The sequence below is a fragment of the Artemia sp. Qi Xiang Cuo genome, chromosome 2 (genome assembly GCF_049724085.1).
Source record: "Artemia sp. Qi Xiang Cuo chromosome 2, ASM4972408v1, whole genome shotgun sequence".
NCBI classification, from domain to species: domain Eukaryota; kingdom Metazoa; phylum Arthropoda; class Branchiopoda; order Anostraca; family Artemiidae; genus Artemia; species Artemia sp. Qi Xiang Cuo.
In genome coordinates this window covers 80,598,520-80,620,464 of record NC_142795.1, presented here as the reverse complement: position 1 = coordinate 80,620,464, position 21,945 = coordinate 80,598,520, and the positions used below count along the sequence as shown (strand labels likewise).

General features: G+C 35.7%; 1 protein-coding gene across 1 annotated transcript; it reads right to left on the bottom strand.

The window, feature by feature from the left end:
* Positions 1-1,704: 1,704 nt before the first annotated feature.
* LOC148955672 (blastula protease 10-like) lies at positions 1,705-18,665 on the bottom strand. The gene is made up of 2 exons (XM_089108299.1): positions 18,591-18,665; positions 1,705-3,527 (listed from the first exon to the last, which is right to left on the bottom strand). The coding sequence occupies exons 1-2, from the start codon at positions 18,612-18,614 to the stop codon at positions 1,731-1,733; spliced, it is 1,821 nt and encodes a 606-aa protein (XP_088964425.1). The 5' UTR covers positions 18,615-18,665; the 3' UTR covers positions 1,705-1,730.
* Between the last annotated feature and the right edge of the window lie 3,280 nt (positions 18,666-21,945).

Below are 21,945 nucleotides of genomic sequence, written 5' to 3'. Positions count from 1 at the left end.
AGCGCAAAGAGCTCTGTTATAAGTTTATATGTTGCTGAATACTTTCAGTTAAAAATTTTTTTTTATTTAATTAATTTAAAAAAAAATACCCAAAACATGTTTTGTCAAAGAAAAGTAAAGAGCTCCATTAAGCCAAAAATGGGCAGAAATAAAGTCGAATAACCTTCCAATAACAAAACTACCCCAAATCACCATCAATAAAGAAATGAAACTCAAAATAAACAGAAACTAAAATAATTAACCAAATAGAACTCAAACTGAGCAAAAAATTACATAAGTAGGGCTGACGAACCCCATGCCTTCTCAAGACCATAACATAATTTGCAGTTTACTAAAAAAAAAAAAAAAAAAAAAAAAAAAAAAAAAAAAAAAAAAAAAGACCTTGGATTGTCAGTTAACACATATACTGAAATTTATTCCTTAAAACCTTACTAGTTTTTTACTTATTAAAGTAAAAAAGTGAAAAATTTTAAATGTGTTTTGTTTTCATTCCCCAACTTATCATCATCAGGACATTAACCAGATGGGTTTGTCGGATCTTAGTGATAGAGGATGGGAAATAATAGTTAAGGTACTGTTTAAGGTAAGGTAGTTAAGGTACCGAGAACCCCAGAAGGGGTTTTTGGATCTCGGCAAAACTCAGAGGGGAGTAAGAACTAGCGTCATGACTGTAGCCTTAGTTAGTCGGATTGAAGGCATTGTTCTAAACTTTGTTGGGGACAGGAGTTGGATCCTTAATTCTTTTTATTAGATCGTCAATCAAAAGAGGACATCGGATCCCAACCAAGCTTGGTCCAAAGCAAAGTTTCGTACCCTAGGTGCTGTTTGGCGTCGAGAATTAGCTTGATCCCCGGAGAGATTGTCCGTACTCTTGTGATTAGAACATCTACATGAAATGGTTGACATTACCCGCCAAAACATGGCGGAAGTACAAGTCGATTACCTGTCCTGGTATTGTCCTTACAGTGTCCGTAACTAATCCGACCTTTCATATCATAGTTTTGGACGAAAAATTACAAATATAAATATTACCAGAAATGTTAACTAGGAATCAATATATAAGTGCTGGATTTCTTTCAAAAGAAATAGAAATATTCTCCTTCTTATGAAAAAGGGGGATGTTTCAGAAGAAATATTCCCTTGGTGTATATAGCTGAAAAGACTGTCCCAATTAATTTACCATACTCAAAGTGCAAGGAAAATTGCCATAAGATAGCCATAAAAATTTCAAAGCTGTATTTCGTCTCTTATAAACTGTGCATAAAATAAACCTTATTTGGAATTTTTTGTTCTTTGTCTGGTTTAACTTGCAAGTTCGAGTCAATTTTCTGGTATTTCTTAGTTGCCAAAACAGACAATTCAAACACCTGAGATTTTATATATTTTGGATCTCAGATAAGTTTATTCTAGATTAGTTTATTACCTGTCCTCAAAGCAACATTTACTGCATCACAGTTTTACCCTCCTTATTCCTGTTGTGGCATACAATGACCTCTAAAAAGAGCACTTTTAACCATTAAATAGCCTAGTTTTATCTATACTCTTTAGTTTTACTCTGCTAGATTTAGTTAAAGCTTTATTGCCTGAAAAAATTATTAATAATATATAATATTAATAATATATAACATAATATAATATAAGAATTAAAAGCACAAGACATGATATTCATTTAAGCCCACACAAAAACATGATAAGACAGTAAGAATTGGTTATATCAATAATAAAATCGCCTATTCTTCTATTGGATGAAGAACAATTTCAAATTCTCCGGATCCGTAGCTGAAATCGTTTTTGTAATGTATAGATACTTCATTTCCATGAAAAAGGTGATTGAAGTACTCAACATTACACTGCCTAATCTTTTGTCCAGATGTACCTTTTATGTAAAGAAATGCATTGCGACAGAGCTTCCCAGAGGAATTTACATTAAATTTCCGAGTGGCAACACGCACTTGATCAGCTCCTGGAAATCTGATACGAGATTTACACTCTTTTGAAGCCATCGATGACGGGGAACGAATAATTATTGATCCATCTTCATTCTTAATATATGGGCATGTTCTACTCGAGCCATACTTCGGTTCACAAACTGGGTATTTTTTAAATACAACATTGAATGTTATATGACCTTGACGGACTTTGGACTTCAATTTAGACTGATAATCAAGAACTAAGTCAGGCTTACCAATGAAAGAAGTTCCTGGTCTTATTTTAGTCCCACATTTAATTCCATCATCTGGTTCATACAAACTGGCGGTCCTTACGCTAAAATTCTCATTATAACAAGGATGGTCTAAACTGTTATTTTTACTGACTTTAGCATCCATTAAAGTAACCATTGCAAAGTGACATTTAGGTGGTCGGACCCACCAAATGCAGATAAGGTTTTTATTGCTCTTTACAGAGCTGTAAATTCCTGTTTCTGTAATATGACCACCGCAAAGTGATGGTGGATAAGCTGGGAGAGGGTAGAAAAGTATTTTTTCACATGATGCACCATGAGTTCCTGGAGGACAAATACATGTACAATTCGGGCCTAGATATCCATAATTTTGGCAATAGTTCCTAGTAGTGCACTTTTTTTCCCAGGTTTCAATGCACCCATAACCATAATTAAGGACAAGTTTATCATAATGACTAACACCATGTTTTTCCATCAATAGATATTGTAATGTAGGATCTCGGGGAAGCATAGTAGGCATGTTTGTCTCCTTACTCTTCGAAAAAGAATTAAATGGGTAATGCATACCTGACAAATAGTTGTAGGGAACTCCAAAAACCCTATCATTTCCCCTTTTAAAGTCTTCGTTGTGGTTGCCTTTGATGTTGTGGTTGAAAACCATCAAATATTCATCTCTATCTACCCTCTGGTGCTCATGATCCAGGCCGAGAGCATGTCCAAACTCATGGGAAGCTATTAAATCTTTCCAACAGCCTTCACCTAAAGTGATCGTCTGCCTTTTCAAATATCTAGCCCGCCCAAGATAAGAATTACAAGTAAAGGGCTTATTAATAACAAAAAGTCTCGTATTGCCTATAGGAAATAGGTTTTTCACTGATTCCCAGGGTACAGCCTGGATGCATGTGCCATCTTCCCAAGCTTTGAAGCCATTTATAATAAAGGATGTATCGATTCCTTTAAAGCCTTTTGTATCTATCTCGTATGGCACTAAAACATCACCATTTTCCTGCTTAGGCCAAAGATAATTATCCTTTATTAATGAGGCTCTTCCTTGAATTGAAACATTTTTTTTACTTTCCCATGTCTCTTTTGTATATAGGATATCTCCTATTATTCTATACGGAGTATTTGATACCCTCTTGGCCTTATTTATTTTTTTTCCATCTATATATCCGTTATGAAGTCTGGTATATGACAGTGTCTCATCTACGAATTCGCCTGCAGCCCCAGAATATGAGTTCGATTCCTCTGGGTTGCCGTTAGAGCTCAAGAAATATGCCTCTGTCTCATCAGTGTTCTCAGTGGGCTGTACAATGTAGGATTCAGACTTATAAGTGCAGAAAACCTGTAAAAGAATGATTAATATAGTAAGAAATTTGACTTTTTCAGTTTTTAAGGCTCCTTAACAGAAACACCCGCAAGCCTTTGGGTCCATCCCCTCCCGAAATTCTAAATTTTTCTGAAATTCTGGGCATTTCTTATTTAAATTACCAAACAAAGTTTGTTTGTTTAATATCGGCCCCCTCTCTAAAATGATTTCTTATTATTGGGTCATCCCAGAAAAAAAAAGTTCCTAGGTACTTGCCGGCTCGTTCATAATTAGATTTAATAACTACAAGATTTAAATTATGCCAAAATTTCAGCTAATGTATTAACCATTTTAATAGGATTAATAAAAAAACTTTTCCACAAAATAAGTTTTTCAAAGAAAGTAAAGAACTCCATTAAACCAAAAATGAGCAAAAATAAAATCAAATAATCTACTAAGCGTGAATCTACCACAAATCGGCATCGATAAATAAATGAAACCCAAAACGAACAGAAATTATAATACATAACCAAGTCAAACTCAAAACGAGAAAAAATTAAAATGAGTAGGGCTCAAAACCCCTATGCCTTCCCAAGGCCACAACATAATTTGCACTTTACTGAAAAAAATATAAATATTTTTACTTTTATAACTTTAATAAATCAAATAATATTAACATTTTGATTCCTAAATATCAGTATATGTATATTAGACTGACAATTAATATTCATTTGTATTTTTTTCAGTAAAGTGCAAGTCATGTTCTGGCCTTGGGTAGGCATAGGGGGTTTTGAGCCCTACTCATGTTAATTTCTGCTCGTTTTGAGTTTGACTCGGTTATTTATTGTAATTTATGTTCGGTTTGGGGTTTCATTTATTTATCTATGCTGATTTGTGGTAGTTTCACGCTTGGTAGATTATTTGATTTTATTTTTGCTCATTTTTGGTTTAATGGAGTTCTTTACTTTTCTTTGAAAAAATTATTTTGGGGAAAAAGTTTTTTCAATTAATTTTAGTTCGTTTTATATTGACATCGAATTTTCATGGAAAAAGAAAATAATGCTTTAAATCTTGTCGTTTTTTAAGACTTTATAGTGTGACCTGCTATTTGTATGCTGGAAAAAATTTTCAGCAATTTTTAGCAACATACACCCTTTTAAAAATCTGGACACAAATAGTAGTGTTTAATTCAGTTTCATACCTCCTCTAGTTGACCTGAAATACAAAACTTGATACCAATCGCAAAAATAATCTTTTTACTTTCTTTGATAGCTTGAATACACTTACACTATTTTGATTTGGTTAAATTTTAAGAGCAGAAGTAGCCCCGAAAGTTTGAACATAATACACTCAGTCGTTCTTGGGATACTGCTGAGATGCCTTATTGGGAATTAGCATTAACACAGTGCATTGTGATTTAATCTTAAGGCAACATTTAGTTTTTAAACATAATGGGCAAATGGGAGGGTGGGCACGGTAGGGAGATTAGTTGCCCTCCAATCAGTTTTGACTATTAAAAAGTGCATTAGCTCTTTCTAATTTCAATCGAATGAGTCCTTCTCGGAATTCCCACGACAACTCCTTTTATACGAAGCGCCCTGGTCTAAAAAAAAAAAAAAAAAAAATAATAATACATTGTACCCACATCGATCTTTACTATAAAAAATATCAAGCCTTTCAATCACTTTTGACAATTAAAAAGGGCACTAGCCCTTTCAATTTCAAATAGAATGAGCCCTTTTTGAGTTTCTACGACAACACTTTCTATAAACACCTTATATGCCCCCAGAGCATAATTTACAACCCTCTTCCTGAGGACTGTGAGGGGGTTTTTCTCCTCAAAGACCTAATTTCCAGAACTTTCAACTTTGTTAAACAAAACAGCTATCTTAAAATTTTGATTGGATATGTTTGGAGAAATGGTGGGCGTGAGAGGGGCGTTAGTTGCCCCTCTAACGTTAAAAAGTTATAAATGTTTTTACTTCTATAACTGTAATAAATCAAATAATATTAACATTTTGATTTCTAAATACCAGTATATGTATATTAAACTGACAATGCACGTTCATTTATATTTTTTTCAGTAAAGTGCAAATTATGTTCTGGCCTTGGGAAGGCATAGGAGTTTTAAGTCCTACTCATGTTAATTTCTGCTCGTTTTGAGTTTGACTCGGCTATTTATTGTAATTTATGTTCGTTTTGGGTTTCATTTATTTATCGATGCTTATTTGGGGTAGTTTCACGCTAGGTAGATTATTTGATTTTATTTTTGCTCATTATTGGTTTAATGGAGTTCCTTAATTTTCTTTGAAGAACATATTCCTTCAAAGTTTTTTAAGACTTTATAGTTTGGCCTGCGACACAAATAGTAGCGTTTAATTTAGTTTCACACCTCCTCTATTTGACCTTATATAGAAAACTTGATACTATTTGCACAAAAATCTGTTTACTTTCTTTGATAGCTTGGATACACTTACGCTATTTTCAGTTGGTTAAATTTTAAGAGCAGAAGTAGCCCCGAAAGTTTGAACATAATACCCTCAGTCGTCCTTGGGATACTTCTGAGATGCCTTATTGGGAATTAGCATTAACGCAGTGCATTTTGATTTAATCTTAGGGCAACATTTAGTTTTTAAACATAATGGGCAAACGGGAGGTTTGGCGTGGGAGAGGGATTAGTTGCCCTGCAATCACTTTCAGCAATTAAAAAGGGCATTATCCCTTTCTATTTTCAATCGAATGAGCCCTTTTCGAAGTTCATAAGACAACTCCTTCGATACGAAGTGCCCTAGTCAATACATAAAATTAAAAAAAAATAATACATTGTACCCACATCGATATTTCCTATAAAAATGTTTAGGCCTCGACTAGTAAAAAGGGCACTAGTCCTTTCAATTTCCAATTGATTGAGCCCATTTTGAGTTTCTACGACATTGTTTTCTATAAACACCTTATATGCCCCCAGGGCATAAATTACAGCCCTTGCCATGAGGGTGGTGAGGGGGTTTTCATCCTCAAAAACTTAATTTCCAGAACTTTCAACTACGTTAAACAAAATGGCTATCCCAAAATTTTGATTGGATGTGTTTGGGGAAATGACGGGCGTGAAAGGGGCGATAGTTGCTCTCGAATCACTTTCAAATATTAAAAAAGGTACTAGCCCTTTCAATTTTCAATCGAATGAGCCCTTTTGAAGTTTCTACGACAACGTTTTTAATAAAAACCTATTATACCCCCAGAGCATAACTTACAACCCTTGCCCTGAGGGCTGGGAGGGGGGTTGTCATCCTCAAAGACCTAATTTCCAGAACTTTCAACTACATTGAACAAAATTGCTATCTCAAAATTTTGATTGGATGTGTTTGAGGAAATGGTAGGCTCGAGAGGGGGGGTTTATTGCCCTCCAATCACTTTAGACTATTAACAAGAGCACCAACCCTTTCAAATTCCAATCAATTGATCCCTGTTTGAAGTCTCTACGATAGCGTTTTCTATGAAAACCTTGTATGCCCCAAGGCATAACTTACAATCCTTCACCTGAGGGCTTTGAGGGGGTTGTCATCCTCAAAGACATAATTTCCGGACCTTTCAACTACGTTGAACAAAATGGTTATCTCAAAATTTTGATTGGATGTGTTTGGGGAAATGGTGGGTGTGAGAGGGGGGTTAGTTGCTCTCAAATCACTTTCGACTATTAAAAATGGCACTAGCCCTTTGAATTTACAATCGAATGAGCCCTTTTTCGAGTTTCTACGACAAAGTTATCAATAAAAACCTTATATGCCCCTAGGGCATAACTTACAACCCTTACCCGGAGTGTCATCCTCAAAGATATAATTTCCAGACCTTTCAGCTACTTTGAAAAAATGGCTATCTCAAAATTTTGATTAGATGTGTTTGGATAAATGGTGAGCGTGGAAAGGGCGTTAGTTGCTTTCCAATCTGTTTCGACTATTAAAAAAGGCACTAGCCATTTCAATTTTCAATCAAATAAGCCCTTTTTGAAGTGTCTACGTCAACACTTTCTATAAGAACCTGATGCCCCCAGGGCATAACTTACAACCCTTGCCCTGAGGGCAGTGGGGGGGGGGTGTTATCAAAGACCTAATTTCCAGAATTCCCCAGCTACGTTGAGCAAAATGGCTATCTCAAAATTTTGAGTGGATGTATTTGGGGAAAAGGTGGGTGTGAGAGGGGGGTTAGTTGCCCTCCAATCACTTTTGACTATTGAAAAGGGCACCCGCCCTTTGAATTTCTAATCGAATGAGCCTTTTTTGAAGTTTCTATGACAGCGCTTTCTATAAAAACCTTATATGCTCCCAGGGCATAACTTACAATCCTTGCCCTGAGGGCTGTCGGGAGAGTGTCCTCCTCACAAACATAATTTCTATCTGGAAATCAACTACGCTGAACAAAATGGCTATATCAAAATTTGATTAGATATTTTTGGGGAAATGGTGGGCGTGGAAGGGGTGTTAGTTTCCTTCCAATCATTTTCGATTATTAAAAGGGGCACAAGCCACTCCAATTTCCAATCGAATGAGCTTTTACCTGAACTGAAGATCATAGAATGCCTAAACCTTTTTACAGCGACTTCTTGCTGTATGTTGGGTAGCTCAGATAAAACAATTCCGAACGCTTTTTAAAATCCTGTCACTTGACAAACTCTTATGGAAGACCCATTGGACCCAAGACTTGCCTTCTTGCGTGAAGTTACCTTTTTTGAGTCGAAAGCTACGACAAAATTTTGTTTCTGTTCTAAAAACTGAAAATTGTAGATCTTCATTTTTCTTGGGGGAAGGAAGATATTTATCAAAGTATTACAGTGTTATAAGCAAGATCCGTTTACAATAAAAGGAGTTTGAGATACAGCCCCTACCTCCAAAATCAGATGGTTCATAATCTACATTTGAGAAAACATTTCAGGTCTTGTGTTAGCAAATAAATAGCCAAAAAGTCACGGTTTAAATGTGTTTTTTTTCTTACTATCCGTGTCTATGGTAGCCCAGTTTGTATGAAATCCATAAAAAACAAAATATATAGAAGCAAACGTTGATATAAACTCATAAGCTTCGAATGTTTGTGTAAAAAAAGGCTTTCGAGTAGCATATAGTTCGCATAATGACGGTCTCTTGAACGACGTAATGACGGTGGGTGTTAGCAACTTAAAAATATGCCACAAGCCTTAGCTACTAGATAATACTGTTTTTCCATAGAGGAGACAAAATTTTCCTTCAGTTGGCAAGGAGTAGTTCTAATCGATGAAATGTCCTCCGCAAAATAAATTGTTCCCAATAATCCTCAAAATAGTATAAAACTGTCCCTACCCCACTCTAGGTCCGCATGGACCTAGGTCCGCATGGACGTCCGCATGCAGTGTCACCGCCCCACGTGAAGCTGAAGAGAGCTCTAAGATCGTTGTATAGGCACTAACAAAATACTTAAATATAATCAAGAGCCTAAAATAAAATTAGTAAAAATTTCAAAAATACCAGCAAAGACAGGAGTGGAGTAAGTAATATCATAATGACCACTGTGGCAAAAAAGAATTGTAGTGAGATTTCAAACACTACTTTGCGTGTCAATATTAGAGATGAAAATATCATTAAATAAAATATAAACAATAGCGAAAAAATGGGGTCCAATTAAAAAAAGAAAGACAAACAATAGAAGTATAATACAACAACAGCTGTGAATATTCAAAGCCACAATTAGCTAAACCAATTTTATCGGTAAAAATAGCAATTGGTCTATAAAACCAACTTAACGAAATTGTAAATAAATTCTTATCGGTACATCAATGAAGACACTCACTAATACTGTTTTATTGAGCACCCTCGTGGGTAAGCGTCTAGTGTATTTTCTTGTGCAGGCCTATATTTTTTTTTAGAGAGTAAAAGCAAAGCCAAGTGTATGTGTTACCGTGAACGACCAAAATTTGAGATTGTCGACATTCACCGATGAATGTCCTAAATTCTTTTTTTTTTTGCTTGGATTTAGTCAGCTTCGCCAGTCAGCTTTGTGAGTTTTATGCAAGGTTAAATGGTGAAAGGTTAGGTCTGTAACCCATTTCTGAGATTTATAACCTAATTTAACCTAAGTTTAACTTTTACAATCAAAGCTGGTATATGAATGACAAATCTGATGGGCAAAGCTGAATGAATCCAAGCAGATAAAAAGGCATTTCGAACATTCACCTGTGAATTTCCACATCACAGTACATAAATTATAGGCAGCAGTGATGCCAGGCGCCTGACTTAAGAATGCGCACCGAGGGAAGCGAAAATGCGACATCGGCGCATTTTCGCTATCTATTTTTTGGGTGAATTTCGAAATTCAGGGTAAATTAGATCTTGCAGGGATGAGTGCAAAAAAAAAAAAAAAAAAAAAAAAAAAAAAAAAAAAAATTAAGAGACAATTTTACCAGAAATTGTGAATTTTGATTTTCAGAATACTAGAACTCAGAAATTGGTAGGATTCAGTCTTAATTGACATATTTCGGCACCATATTCCGAAATCTGAAACAGTGAAGCATTTTTGACTGATTACGTGCGCTTTTGTGGTCGAAATTTCTATTCTCAGTCTCGGGGTTGACAAGAAAGATATTTTCCTTAGTTCTCTGGTATGTCAGAGAATTAAATAAAAAAAGGAAATTAAAGATGATCTAACAAAAAAAAAATACTTGCCAATATTTAAAGTGGTATTTTACATTACTTTTTGGCTAACATGCTGAATTATTCCCTACCAACAATAGAAATTGTGATTAAAGAACTAAAAAAAGAAATGAAAAGAAATCGGTACTCAGTATAATGGTCTTGCAATATAGATAAGTTATACAAAAATGTGGAAGTTAAAGGCGCATTTGATAAAGATAAATAATAGATAGGATTATTATCCAACTTAGTTATGAGAACAAAATGTTTCGTAGCTTTCAAAATATAAATTAGAACGACAAGAACGACCAAGTCAAAGATAAGAAATTAGACCGGCCATTGTTAATGCAACTATATATAAAATTGCAGGCTAAGGACAATGTTTTTAGATTTTGTCATGAAATAGAAGCCAAAGACATATACATATGAGACAAAATTTTACTTGGCAAGGTCCTTCAACAGTTCCGATTGTTATTTTATTTGTATTTTCCTTTTAATGAACTCCGAATTAATTTTGTACATTTTTAATCATATATTGTATTTATCTTTGACTAGTATTCAAGATCATTTTCAAAGTTAAACAGAAAACCCTCCTTCTATATTGCCCAAAATTTCTTCGAGAGTTTCATCTTCATTTTCACTGTCATTGGATGGTTTTTTGATGTCATACATGTCAACGGTAATCTATTCAGCATAGCGGGTATAGAATCAAAGACCCTGCAGCACTGTCCCTGGTACTTGAGCCGAAGTCAAAAGGTCATAGTAGTTAAGTATTTTAAGCTCATCCTGTTTTAAAATCCTCACTTGACAAGATTCATAACAAAAAGCACTCTCTCGAGGACGGGGTTAAAGATGGGTCAGTTTAAAACAGAAAGAGCTGTTTGAGTTATGTCGAATAAAGGTCAGCTCTTCCCACTCTTTTCTGTATTTTGTTTTTCGAAATTTGACCACCTTCCCATTTGGTTTTTCACGCTAAGGATAATGCACGCTTTAACATTTGAAATTTAGGTCGTCATGGAGCCTGGAATCCGATATGAGAATCCCTATGGGGTTCTGAAAATTCCACCTGTCCTTATAGAGAGATTTCTGAATCTGTTAGTAGAAGTTGTCAGTAAACACTAGACTTTTAAATTTTGGGGTTTTGTCATTGTTATTGTGAAGGCAAAATGCGCCCGCTTTGCGCCGAATTTTTTTACATGCGCAAAATCGGCGCAATGCGCCAATTTGAAATATTCAATGCGCAATCAACTCAAAAAAGCGCCCAAATGGCGCAAATATGCAATTCCTGGCAACTATGATAGGCAATATGATCTTTCCCTATCTCGCCCATTATAAAAACCCGGACCGAGATGCGAGTGCTCCATAGAACGTATAAACATAAGCGACATTAGATCTTTTCACGGGTAGACAAGTCAGATTTCTCTTGAACGCGAAACTTGGCTTCAACGTTGGAACACTAAATTTTGAAGAAACTAATTTTAAATTAATTTATTCCAATACATATATGAAAATCGGTAATTAGTAGTGCAATGTTATTATTAGATGTTTTTAGGAATTAAAAGTAGGTTTCGAAGTCTCAAGTTGGTTTCAAAGGCATTTTGAGAAAGTTTTTGCCAAAATACGTGTTCCGGGGTAATTGGACCGCTGATGGCAGATCAAATGAAAGGAGCTGTTTGTACGCGCTAATGCAAGAATAAGTGGGAGGAGCTTTTTGTTCGCACCGAGAATGAAGAGCCAGAAATTATCTGCGGTAAACTTACTGCTATATCTTTATACTGTTGTCCACATTTATGGGATTTCGGCCTTTCAGCGTACCCTATGCATAGACTTATTTATAATGGATGGAGGACTAACATATTTTCTTCTGAGTATGACATATTATATTACATTGCTGTTATTTTTTTCTGTTTTCTATTTAAAATGTGTTAGCACAAAAATATTCGAAAAGTTATAAGGAAGAGCTGCAAGCTAAAACAAAGGTCTGAGCACTGATGTCACTTGCAGCACATGTGTTATTACCAGTACTTTTTTCCTCAAAATAATGAAAAAAAATTACATCTAAAAAAGTGATACTTTTACTTTGGGCTATCAAACAGTTCGTGGTAACGAACTGTAAGTAGCCTAAGGAGCGACCCGGCTCAATGGTAACCGAAACTCTAAAAAACGGGATTTTGATACCAATTGATACATCAAAAGAATCATACTTTAATGCTGATTTCAAATATATAAGTTTCATCAAGTTTAGTCCTGACCATCAAAAGTTACGCGCCTGAGAAAATCTGACTGATTTTAGAAAAAAGGGGGAAAGACCCCCTAAAAGTTATAGAACTTTAATGAAAATTACACCATCATATTCAGCGTACAAGAGAACCCTACTTTAGAGGTTTCAAGCACTTATCTACAAAAATGTGGAATTTTGCATTTTTTGCCAGAAGAAAGAACAAGGATGCGTGTTTATTTTTTTTTTCCAGGGGTGATCTTATCGACCCAGTAGTCCTAGAAAATCGTGAGAGGATTCACTGGAACGGAAATCAAAAGTTCTAGTGCAATTTTTAAGTGACCAAAAAATGGAGGGCAACTAGGCCCCCTCCCACGCTCATTTTTTCCCAAAGTCACCGGATCAAAATTTTGAGATAGTCATTTTGTTCAGCATGGTCGAAAATATGATAACTATGTCTTTTAGGATGACTTAATCCCCCGAAGTCCCCAGGGGGAGGGCTGAAAGCTATGAACTTTACCCAATGTTAACATATAGTATTGGTTATTGGGAAGTATACGGACGTTCTCAGGGGGAATTTTTTCTGGTAGGTGGGGGGGTCGGGGGTTATATGGGAAGATCTTTCAATGAAGGTATTTTTCATGGAGAAAGGGAGATTGCTATGACTGGGGTGCCAGATTTACCAGCATTATTAAAGAAAAAGATCAGAAATTAAATATAAAAACAAATTTATCAACTGAAAGTAAGGAGCACCATAAAAACTTAAAACGAACAGAAAATATTACGTATATGGTTGGGTTCACCCCCTAGTCAATACCTTGCTCTTTAAGCCAAAGATTTTTTAGTACTTTCATAAGAGCTATGTATTCTAATTAAAGGCCTTTGTGATTAAGGGTCATTTTTAAAGAATTGGAACAAAATTCGAACTTTAGCTTAAAGAGCAAGGTATTGACTAGGGGGCGAGCCCCCTAATATACGTATTAAAAATCTATGAATATAGAACTTCGTTACGTAAGCTAATTCGTAAGTTACGTATATTTATGACTAATAAAAACGTTCGTAAATAAAATTAAATATGTTTTGAGAAAGTCATTTAACCAAATAAAAGTAAAATTAATATGCAAATTTTGTTTTAATTATTCATATACGGTGAGCCAAAATCAAAACCTGCATTAATTCAAAAACGTTCAAAAATTAAATAAAATAAACAAGTTTTTTTAACTGAAAGTGAGGAACGACGTTAGAACTTAAAACGAACAGAAATTATTCCGTATATGAAGGGGGCTGTCCCCTCCTCAACGCCTCGCTCTTTACGCTAAAGTTTGACTTTCTCGTAACTATTTCTTTTTAAACAATAAAAAACTTTAGCGTAAAGAGCGAGGCGTTGAGGAGGGGGCAGTCCTTTTCAGATACGGAATAATTTCTGTTTGTTTTAAGTTTTAACGTTGTTCCTTACTTTCAGTTAAAAAAAACTTGTTTTTTTTAGTTAATTTAAGAAATAAATCCGTACATTTGAGGTAACCTGTGCCACGGTTTTAAGTTACATTCCTTTTTTTTCTTTAATTAATTTATGTAAAGGAACCACCGTAAGGGGGCACGCCATTTAAAACTGGAAGGCATTCAAATTAACTCCCACATATTCATAAAATTCTGATTATATTTGCTCTATAAGAACTATCACCATATTTGGCCTAAAACTGTTGTTTCGTGGCCCAAATGTTTTTGTTATTTTATTTTTAACCATTTTTATTTTGTCCTTATGTCATTGTGCTACTTCATCATGAATAGGTTGTCTAGAATTCTTAGCAATTTATATATTTCGTATTGGTTCAAGCTCATTCATTAATATTAGATTTCTTAGAATATTGTAAGATATCAGCTTAAACCAATACCAATAATATTTGATTGTCAGATTATTCGAACATTTCCTCCACCTATAATAACTTACCATCTAGTTATTTAACCATTTAGAGAAAAACTTCACCAAATTTCATATGGAAATAATCTTATAATTACTTAATTTCGTTTCTTAAAATTTAATTAATTTTATTACATTTAATTCTTAACTTTCCTTTCATTTAATTTCATTCCTTAAAATTTCTGAATTTTCATATTAACGCGTCATGCTGATAAGGTGCCACGACTGAGGTGGCCTCTGGCCGCAAAGCTAAAATTAGAAATATCGTCCATACACCAATATACCACAAATTGAAGAAACAGACAGCAATAGCATCTTCGTCGGACTTTTTTTTTAATTTTTTTGACGACATTTCAGGGCCATATCCAGGATTTTTGTTCGGGGGGGGGGGGGTTACCCGATTTTTTCCCGTGCACCTTGTCTAACATCCTCGAGATGGGTATTTTTTAGACTAATTTTCGACCCGGTCAAAAATTTCAGGGGGAGGGGTTCAAACTGAGTACCCCCCCCCTGGATACGGCCTTGCGAAATTTGTCTTTAATATTGGAAAAGATTTCTTCTTTTTGCTATTTTTTTAGTTTGATTTCTATAGCTTTTATTTTCAAGCTGAAAATTAATAAGCAGAACGATGTATATTCCTTCACATTTTGATCTTTACTACCTGCATTGACCAGCTGATCCACTATTTAAGCATAGCTTATATAAAACGGTATTAGAGAATAATAAGAGGCAACGCTGTAGCGTTGCCTATAGTAAAGGCCATACGGCTCCAATGTTTAAATATTTTTTTTTTTTTTTCCTAGAGGCACTTCATATGGAAGGGGTCGTCGTAGAAGCTTCAAAGTGGGCTCATTCGATTGGAAATCAAGCGTTCTAGTGCCCTCTTTTATAGTCAAAAATGATTGGAGGGCAACTATCCCCCCCCCCCCTACGCCCATCAGTCCCTCAAACAAATCCAATCAAAATTTGGAGATAATCCTTTTGTTCATCGTGGTTAATTTCCAGATTGAAAATATGTTTTTGAGGAGGATACTCCCCCAAAACCCTCATGGCAACGGTTTTAAGCTATGCCCTGGGGGCATATAAGGTTTTATAGAAGGTGTTGTCGTAGAAACTTCAAAACAAGCTCATTCAATTGGAAATTAAAGAGCCAGTGCCCTTTTTAATATTCGAAAGTGAGTGGTGTGCAACTAGCTCACCTCCCCCCCCACGCCCATCACTTCCCCAAACACAACCAAACAAAATTTTCAGATAGCCATTTTGTTCAGCGTAGTTGATTTCCACATAGAAAATATATTTTTGAGGAGGATACTCCCCCACAACCCTCAGGGCAAGGGTTTTAAGTTATGCCTTGGGTGCATATAAGGTTTTTTTAGAAAGTGTTCTCGTAGTAACTACAAATCAGGCTCATTCGATTGGAAATTAAAGGGCTAGTGCCCTTTTTAATAGTCGAAAGTGATTGGAGTGTAACTAGCCCCCTCCCCCCACACGCCCATCATTTCCCCAAACACATCCAATCAAAATTTTCAGATAGCCATTTTGCTCAGCGTAGTTGATTTCCAGATAGAAAATATATTTTTAAGGAGGACATTCTCCCACAGCCCTCAGGGCAAGGGTTTTAAGTTATGCCCTGGGGGCATAAAAGGTTTTTTATAGAAGGCGTTGTCGTAGAAACTTCAAAACAGGCTCATTCGATTGGAAATTTAAAGGGCTAGTGCCCTTTTTAATAGTCGAAAGTGATTGGAGGGCAACTGCACCCCCCAGGCCCATCATTTCCCCAAACACATCCAATCAAAATTTTGAGATAGCCATTTTTTTAAGAGTAGTTGATTTACAGAAATAAAATAAATTTTTTATGAGGACACTCCCCCAGTACCTTCTGAGTAAAGGTTTTAAGATATGCCCTGGGGGCATATAGGGTTTTTACAGAAGGCGTTGTCATAGAAATTTCAAAGAAGGCTCATTCGATTGGAAATTCAAAGGGCTAGTGCCCTTTTTAATAGTTAAAAGTGATTTGATGGTAATTAGCCCCCCTCCCCCTACGCTCATGATTCCTCCAAACAAATCCAATCAACATTTGGAGATAGCCATTTTAGTTCAGCGTAGTTGATTTCCAGATTGAAAATATATTTTTGAGGAGTACACTCCCCCCCAACCCTCAAGGCAAGGGTTTTAAGTTATGACCTGGGGGCATATAAGGCTTTTATAGAAGGCGTTGTCGTAGAAACTTCAAAATAGGCACATTCAATTGGAAATCCGAAGGGATAGTGCCCTTTTTAATAGTCGAAAGTGATTGGAGGGCAACTAGCCTCCCACGCCCATCATTCCCCAAAACACATCCAATCAAAATTTTGAGATAGCCATTTTGTTCAGCGTAGTGGATTTCCTGATAGAAAATATGTTTTTGAGGAGGTCACTCCCCCACAACCCTCATGGCAAGGGTTTTAAGTTATGCCCTGGGGGCATATTATTTCTTATGGAAGGGATGCTCGTATAAACTTTAGAGAGGGCTCATTTGATTGAAAATTGAAAGTACTTGTTCACTTTTTAAGAGTCAAAAGTGATTGAAGGGCAACTAGCCCCTCTCCCTCCTCCACGCCCTAAATGCATAAGATAAAAATTTTGAAACACATATTTTGTTAAAATAGTTCAAAGTTCTGATAACAAAAAACTGCGGTGTCGACAGAGCCCACCAGGGCCCAGGGGTAGGCGTTGTAATTTATGCCATGGGGCATAACTTATTAAGGGGGGTTTATAACTTATGGGAAGGGGTTTTGTATGGGAAGAACACATAGGAAATCTATTATAAGGTTAAAATACATACTCTGTGATAGATGCAAAATTGCTCTGGCACACAAATTCCTATTTAGGTCAATTCCAAATAGTCGTGATCCCTTTGTGTCAGCAAGTGAAATGGTCTAAACCCCCTTATTGGAGCTATTTTTTCAATCCTCAATCGCTGTCCACAAGTTATGCAAGCTGTCTATTGTTCATGTTTTAGGCTTCTGCAGTGAGATTTAGTAGGTTCTGTTTCGCAGTAGGTTTGAGGCTTCTGCAGTGAGACGATACCCAAACTCTTGTTTGTAGTTATTTTTATTCGATTCAAACTTGATTTGCATATTCAATTTAAGTTTCACTCGTTTTAAGATTTATTTATTCATTTACAGTAATATATGTTGTATGTTTGTTTGCATTGATTGTTTATTTAATTTCTGTTCGTTTGAAGTTTCATTTATTCTTTAATAGAAAAAATATTTGTTTTCGTTTTAAGCTTGATTTTCATATTCAATCGAAGCATTACTCGCTTTAAGATCTATTTATTCATTTATATTATTACTTGTTGTATGTTTTTTGCTATGATTGTTTATTTAATTTCTGTTCGTTTTGGGTTTCAGTTTTTCTTTAATAGTAATTTCTGGTCGTTTGGAGTTTGAATTTTAACAGTTATTTGTATCTCCTGAGCTTAAGTTTAAAATGGCCTTTACTTTTCATTGAAAAACTTATTTTTCGGATTTTTTTTTTTTTAAATTAATCTCAGAAAAGGTCAGAAACAATCTTAGGACATAGTACTATACGATAAGAGTCAAGGGGGCTGGTGCTAGGAGTTGCTAGAGTGCTAGCTGGTGCTAGGTGTAAAAAGACCTTTTTTGCATGCTGACCATTGGTCAGCGTAGAGAAGGTACTGATCTCCTGATTGTCTGCCTTCAGCAGGAGTGCAATGCAGTGGTTGAGGGAAAATCATTCGACACTTCCCGTCTTTCTCCCTCAGGTTTCTCCAGGTACCAATTTTAGAACTGGTTCAAATCTTGCTAAGCTTACAGAGTCACATCACTGACTGCCGTTCCAAACTAAATAACCAGCGACACCAGGACTCGAACTCCTTTCCTCATAAGCAAGTGATTTCAGCTAGGTTCAACTAGGAGTCAATATACTGGTGCTAAACAGAAAAGTTCTTGTATTTTTATTTTTTCAGAAATGATAAATTCGTTTTTGTTCAGGGTTAGAGACTGCACCAAAATTTGTCACTATAAAAAAATTCACTGGACCACTTACTGTCCATGGTAAGACTAAAGTTGGTTCTTCAGTACTTGGTTCGATTCTCTCGGGGGTACGGATTGCTGATTGCGGTGCTAAGAAAAAAAAAATCAATCATTCAATGTATATAGTAGGGTTTACCTGATGAAGGATAGATCTACAAGAACTTGCGGGATTATTACTTGGTAATTTCACCACTCAGGAAAAATTAACAAAGTACTATAGATAGCATAATAGCTTCTCCTTGTGTAAACAAAGCAAAATCGGTGACAAACCTTTGCTAATATACTACCTCTCATGCCAAATATTAAGAAATTTATATTTCTAGTGAAGAAAATTAAACAAAATTTTCTTCTTGGAGGAGGGGGTTTGTAGCCTTATGTAGCCTCTTTTTAAATCTAAATTTTTTACTTTTTCGGAAGCGGTCCTTCAAGTCAATGTGGAAGTACTATCCATTCCCCAACTTCAATCCCTTTAGGGCACCGTTTTCCAAACTGGAAAGCACGCCTCCCTACTGAGGCATGGACTAGTTTATGAGGAGGTCCACATATCAGACAGGATTGAAAAAATGAATATCAAATGAATTTAAAACTAAGTAGTCACACAAAATATTCTAGCACTTTCGAGATTGACGGTGTTTACTGTCCCAGGCTGAACAAAAGCTAGATAACCATCTTAAGGTAAAATTAGCGAGATTTTATAGATGCCGCTAAATAGTCTTTCCAGGGGGGGATAGTCAATTAGGCGATCTTGGCGATCAATTAGTTTCTCGAATACACAAATTTAGAATTCACCTTAAAAGCTAAAGAAGGAACTGATATAGCTAAAACGCATATTTATTTTGACATTTTCAACACGTCGAAGAGAATAATATAACTGAATATACATTTTTTTTGCAAACTAATTCCTTGCAAAGTCACGTCCAGTGAAATTTTAATATAATTGACATTTTTTTTAATGAGAAAGGCATATTGTGGAATAATACATACAGTGCAAAGTCAATGCCAGGACATAAAACTCACCTACTAGCAATAATTAAAATGAGAACACCCGATGTTCTCTAGACTCACTGCATGCTCTACAAAGCAGTTCTTATGTAAGATCAAATAATAAAACAAGCTGTTTTCAACTGAAAGTAAGGAGCAACATTAAAACTTAAAATGAACAGAAATATCACATACATGACGGGGGTCGCCCTTTCCTCAATACCTCGCTGTTTACGCTGAAGTTTTATTTTCTGTTCTAGTTATTTAAGAATGACTCCTGAATAACAAAGGCCGTTTAATTAGTATAATAAGCTCTTTTAAAAGTTCCAAAAAAACTTTAGCGTAAACAGCGAAGCATTAAGAAGAGAGGACCCCCCTCATATACGTAATAATTTCTTTTCGTTTGAAGTTTTAATGTTGCTCCTTACTTTCAGTTGAAAAGACTTTTTTTTTAATTTAACTTCTGATGATTTTCAAGATTTTCTATTTTCTAGATAGTTTCCCGTGGAGGCTCCCCCTCCATGGAAAATTCCTTCCCACAAGAAAAATTCCTCCATGGAAACGTCCTTTCACATAACCCCATCCCTCTCCACCAGAAATATCTCCCTGAAAAACGTCTGTATCCTTCCTAATAACCAACCAATACTATAAGTAAACAATGGGGAAGTTCATAACTTGCAGCCCTTCCCCCGGGGCCTGTGGGGAGTCAAGTCATCCACAATGACACAGTTATTAGATTTTTCGACTATGCTGAAAAAATGGCTATCTCAAAATTTTGATCAGGCGACTTTGGAAACAAATGACCATGGGAGGGGGTCTAGCTGCCCTCCCATGTTTTTAGTCACCTAAAGAGGACACTAGAACTTGGGATTTTCGATCGAATGAGCCCTCTCCCAATCGTCTACGATTTCTGGTTTGGTACGGCCACCCCTGGAGAAAACAAACGAAAAAAAAAAAAAAAAAAAAAAAACATGCATCCTTGATCTTTCTTCCGGCAAAAAATGCAAAATTCCACATTTTCAAACAGTTCGTGGTAACGAACTGTAAGTAAGGAGCGACCCGGCTCAATGGTAACTGAAACTCTAGTATACGGGATTTTGATACCAATAGATACATAAAAAAAAATCAGATTCCAATGCTGATTTCAAATATATAAATTTCAATGAAGTTAGTCCTACCCATCAAAAGTTAGGCGAGTCCTACCCATCAAAAGTTAACCTGAGAAAATTTGCCCGATTTCTGAAAAAAAAGGGGGAAAGACCCCTAAAAAATATAGAACCTTATTGAAAATCACACCATCATATTCAGCGTATCAGAGAACCCTACTGTAGAGGTTTCAAGCTCCTATCTACAAAAATGTGGAATTTTGTATTTTTTGCCAGAAGAAAGATCACGAATGCGTGTTAATTTGTTTTTTTTTGTTTTTTTTACCAAGGGGTGATCGTATCGACCCAGTGGTCATAGAATATTGTGAGAGGGCTCATTGGAATGGAAATGAAAAGTTCTAGTGCCCTTTTTAAGTAACCAAGGAAAATGGAGGGCAACTAGGCCCCCTCCCACGCACATTTTTTCCCCGAAGTCACCCGCTCAAAATTTTGAGATGGCCATTTTGTTCAGCATGGTCGAAAATATGATAACTATGTCCTTTAGTATGACTTAATCCCCCAAAGTCCCCGGGGGGAGGGCTGAAAGTTATGAACTTTACCCAATGTTAACATATAGTATTGGTTGTTGGGAAGTATTCAGGCGTTTTCAGGGGGATTTTTTCTGGTAGGGGGGGGAGGGGGGTGGGTAGGGGGTTATGTGGGAGGATCTTTTCAGGAAGGAAGTTTTCATGGGGGAAGGGACATTGCTATGACGGAGGCGCTGGATTCCCAGCATTATTTAAAAAAAGATCAGAGATTAAATATAAAAAAACAAGTTTTTCAACTGAAAGTAAGGAGCAACATCAAAACTTAAAACGAACAGAAATTATTACGTATGTGATTGGGTTCACCCGCTAGTCAATAACTCGCTCTTTAAGCCAAAGATTCTTTAGTACTTCCGTAAGAGCTATCTATTCTAATTAACGGCCTTTGTGATTAAGAGGTCTTTTTCAAAGACTTGGAACAAAATTCGAACTTTTGCTTAAAGAGTAAGGTATTGACTAGGGGGCGAGCCCCCTAATATACTTATTAAAAATATATGAATATAGAAGTTCGTTACGTAAGTTAATACGTATGTTACGTATACTTATTACAAATAAAAAAGTTCGTAAATAAAATTGAAAAACTTTCGAGAAAGCCATTTAATCAGAAAAATTAAAATTAATATGCAAATTGTGTTGTAATTAATCATGCCCGGTGAGCCAAAATCAAAACCTGCATTAATTCAAAAAAGTTCAAAGATTAAATATAAAAAAAAAAGTTTTTTTAACTGAATGTAAGAAACGACGTTAAAACTTAAAACGAACAGAAATTATTCCGTATATGAAAGGGGCTGTCCCCTCCTCAAAGCTTCGCTCTTTACGGTAAAGGTTGACTTTCTCACAAGTCTATTTTTTTAAACAATAAAAAACTTTAGAGTAAAGAGTGAGGCGGTGAGGAGGGGACAGTCCCTTTCATATACGGAATAATTTTTCTTCGTTTTAAGTTTTAACGTCGTT

Bases quoted from the DNA above. Each gene is read 5' to 3' on its own strand.
- LOC148955672 (XM_089108299.1), bottom strand. From the start codon at position 18,614: ATGAGAGGTAGTATATTAGCAAAG. The intron at 3,528-18,590 runs GTTTGTCACCGA...ATTCTTTTACAG, and splicing joins GAGGTAGTATATTAGCAAAG to GTTTTCTGCACTTATAAGTC.